This window comes from Penaeus monodon, chromosome 3, assembly GCF_015228065.2.
Source record: "Penaeus monodon isolate SGIC_2016 chromosome 3, NSTDA_Pmon_1, whole genome shotgun sequence".
In the NCBI taxonomy this organism is placed as follows: domain Eukaryota; kingdom Metazoa; phylum Arthropoda; class Malacostraca; order Decapoda; family Penaeidae; genus Penaeus; species Penaeus monodon.
In genome coordinates, this window is record NC_051388.1 from 65,113 (window position 1) to 69,019 (window position 3,907).

Here is a 3,907-nt window from a genome sequence, read left to right on the forward strand (position 1 = left end):
TCTGTTCATTTGTGTCAAATTTTCGCTTCATGTATCGTCTTTCTTGATACCGTCTCTGTTGTGCAAAGCATCGGGATCGTTCTTCTGGCGCGGATGATTGCCTGTCGGGGTGTGGTGGTGGGTGGTTTGGACTGCGATAAAGATATGGCTTTGAGACTCTCCTGTCTCTTCTTGATGATACATGATGATCATGAGGAGGATGATGAGGATGATGATGGTGGTTGTTATCATTATAGTTGTTGTTGTCGGTTATATGGGATTCGGTCGGCCCCTCTCTGCGCCTGAACCTGAGCCTGAACCTGAGCCTGAGCCTGTATCTGATGAGATCGGTGCTGAATTCGCGGTAGTGGCTTTAACTCCGGCAGCGGCGGTAATATCGATTGCTGCTGTGACTGCAACTGCGGCTGCGGCTGCGGCCGATGTAAATTCAACGGTTGTGTCGTATAGTTTTGTGTTTTGTGCATGTAGATCCGAAGACGCTGATCCGGACTGAAGCGACGAAAGTGGCTGCTGCACAGTTCCTGCATTGACTTGGTATTCTTCTCCACGCTGGTCAACGTATCGAACTGTCGCCTGTTCTAGACTACCTCTCTCGTTCATGTGCGACCGTTGATCCGCTTCGTTATTTTCGACCGATGGTAACGATACGTCGTCGGGGTCCGTTTTTTTCTCCTCTTTCTACTTCCTCCCTCTCAGCTATGGATGACATCAACGGTTGTTTGAAACCGGTACTTTCGACCGGTTCATATCGTAGATCGAAGCCGGTATTTCCTTCGCTCGGTGTAGATGGGTCTTCGACACCGGCTCGTTGAGACCGCATCCTATAGAGAAAATGAAAGCAAAACTTTGTTAGTCGGTGGTTATACCTTCTCTTTCTCTCCACCTTCCTTCTACAGGCCTAGAATGGTATCGTTTCGTTGCCTCTATAGTGGCATCGTTACGAACCTCAAACACAGTGATGTTGTCCTCCGATAATCTATCGGCAAATTCAGTAAGACATTTTGATAATCCCCCCCACGAACCACCGGCCATCCCGCATCCTATCCCATGGGGGAAAAACGACCGTATCGATATAGGTGTACTTGTTTCGCAGATCGAACATCAGATTATTCAGACAGGACCTAAAATACATTAGACGTTTTTCTGCAGTATCGTTATCGCACCCTTTCTTATATGCGGATCGAGATACTTTCTCGAAAGATACTGAACATTGGATGATGAGCCATAGAAAAATTGTGCAAAGAGATTAGCAACACAGGGAGTTCCTTCGCAGAAGTCAACGGTTCCGGGTTCTGCTCTCGTTTCGAGAGTGGCGGTGTTGATGGTATTCGGTTTTGCCCGACGGCGTCCGTAAGAGTTTGCATATTCGCCAAATGTTTCACTATATCCAGAGAGACCGTGTGGTTTTTACGTTATGCAGTTTCATTGTTGACATATACAGATGTTTTTCTTTCTGAATCTATCGGCAAATATGCCCCTCGATTATATGGTAATTTTTTACATCTTCCCGGAATATTCGATTTTCCCACCTTGAAGAATATTCTGTCATAATAACAACAGAGCCGTCGAACGACGAATCTAACGACAGAGTTGTTGGACGACGAATCCTAGTGGAACGGTTTTCTGGGGCTAACGTCTGGTGGCTGACCGTAGTGTATATCCTGTTCTCCGTACTAATGTACACTCATATGTTCACGCGCGACCCATCTGCGTGTACATTTTCCTTGCCGGATACTCTTCTTTCGTTCACACATGTATACAACCACCAGTCTGTCTGAGTGTATATGTTTTTCTGACATGTGTGCGATCGATTATAGTAAAATAAAACGTATTCGCTATACTATAAATATTTGTATTTTCTTTCATGTACCCTAGCTTATCTTATGACGACAGATATACATATATATATCAAGTTACACGAAGAGACATAATGGAGACAGACGAACATAATGTACAAAATCTCAGGAAGAGAAAAAATATCTCTAATGATGACGATATTAACGGTGATGACGCTCGTGGTGGTGCTGATGATGGAAACAATAGTGACAATAAATATAAGAGACATGATAATTCTAGAGATGACGTTCTAACTGATAGTACTATAAGACCGTTTTCAAACATCGCTGAGGGATATGATGATGGTACGGATACTGAAATACCAATACCAGAAAGAAAGAGGGAGAGAAAAAAGAAAAATACACAACGCAACGACAAGCCCAAAACGCAGCGATTGTTATTATCGAATAGCGAGCCCACGAAACGAATATCGACGTCACAGCAGCACGGTGTCGATTCCACCTCCTTGCGCCGATTCAAGGGTACCACCGCATCGCAAACTATATCCAAAAAAGAGAGTAAAAAGAAAGGAAAGAAGGATACGAACAAGCTCACCACAGATGATGCGACCACGCGCCACATCGGCGGTACAGCCACAGCGCAGAGATCCAAGAATAAGAAATCGTTACCATCGCAAAAGGAAAGAAAAAAAGACAGAATTAGCGATACGGATACACGCTCAACAGAGTCGCAACTGGAAACAGAATCCACCAGTGCAACCTCGGCAAAACCAAAAGAGAGAGACGGTGACAGTGATGATAAGAAAGACGATACAGAGTCGCAGACGGTAGCAGAAATCACGAGTGCGTCCTCGGCATCTCTAAATGAGAGAGATCACGACAATGATGAAAAGAAAGACGATCAGTCCAAGAAACAACAAATATTGTTATCGGATAACGAGTCCAGAAACGATGTCGTGCTACACAGCGAAACTGTGCCGAGTCCAAATTATGATAATAGTGGTGGTGGTGGTGGTGATGGTGGTGATGGTGGTGGCGGTGGCGGTGGTGGTGGTGGTGATGATGGTGGTGGTGGTGTTATTGTCAGTGCCAGTGGTAGTGGTAACAACAACATTAACACTATCAGTATCGTTGCTAGTGATAATGTTGATTATGAAGATGGTGGTGCTGGCGGTAACGATGATGAAGATGATGATGATACTGATAAGAGGTCATCAAAGCGAATGTCGATATTACGGCATGGTAACGAATCCACAGGCGACAATTTACACAACGAGGCTGACACCACACCGCAAACATTAACATTATCGAAAAGACAAAATATTAGCGATGCGCCGTCGTCCGAAGAAAATATAAAGCACCAGACGAGCACCAAACGACTAAAAATATGCGATGCCAATATTACTTTATTGTCACCCAAAAGAAAGGGTAAAGTGAAGAAGAAAACTCCAAGACCAAAACACAAAAAGAAAAAGCCACCGATATCGAAAGACGGTGATAATGAACAGAAGATATTATCAAAGAGGATCAAAAAAGAAGTGGTCGATGAACCTATAAAGAAAAAAAAAAAGGCGCCGATCCTGAATCTGAACCAGAAATTATTCAAGCGAAAAAAGAAAAAGATATTGAAAGGTGACAAGCAGAAGCAAATTATCGGCAAGATTCTGAAAGAATATAAGATAACTAGCCTAGAAGACGATGCCGAGAAGAAAATTATCGGCAAGCTTCGGAAAAAGTATAAGATGAAGAAAATTATCGGCAAGCGTCTGAGAGAATACAAGATAACTAGCCAAGAGGACGATGTCGAGAAGAAGCGAGAAGTGTCCGTCGGTGGTACAACAGCGAGGGTCGACAGCGACCAAGATTTACGGAAAAATTTTTCAACTTGAAACATTTTGTTTCGCTATATGAAGATAATGGTAAAAATTTTTCCCCCCACGAAAATTTGTTCAGCGGCCTCGATCAGTACATCAACCCCGGTTCTCGTGATTTTCGATATCGATACGATGACAACGCGCCTCGTCCGACTCATGGAGGAAAACCGCGAATCTAAATCTGCGACTGCCGCGATCGCCGAGCGCTTGTTTAATCAGCTGGAAGACGGTTGTCGG

At 44.0% G+C, this 3,907-nt stretch overlaps 1 protein-coding gene across 1 annotated transcript; it reads left to right on the plus strand.

Annotated features, from left to right (window-relative positions):
- The first annotated feature begins 1,930 nt into the window (after positions 1 to 1,930).
- Positions 1,931 to 3,685, plus strand: LOC119597844 (putative surface protein SACOL0050). Its single transcript, XM_037947497.1, has 3 exons — positions 1,931 to 2,736; positions 2,923 to 3,224; positions 3,429 to 3,685. The coding sequence occupies exons 1-3, from the start codon at positions 1,931 to 1,933 to the stop codon at positions 3,683 to 3,685; spliced, it is 1,365 nt and encodes a 454-aa protein (XP_037803425.1).
- Positions 3,686 to 3,907: the final 222 nt, after the last annotated feature.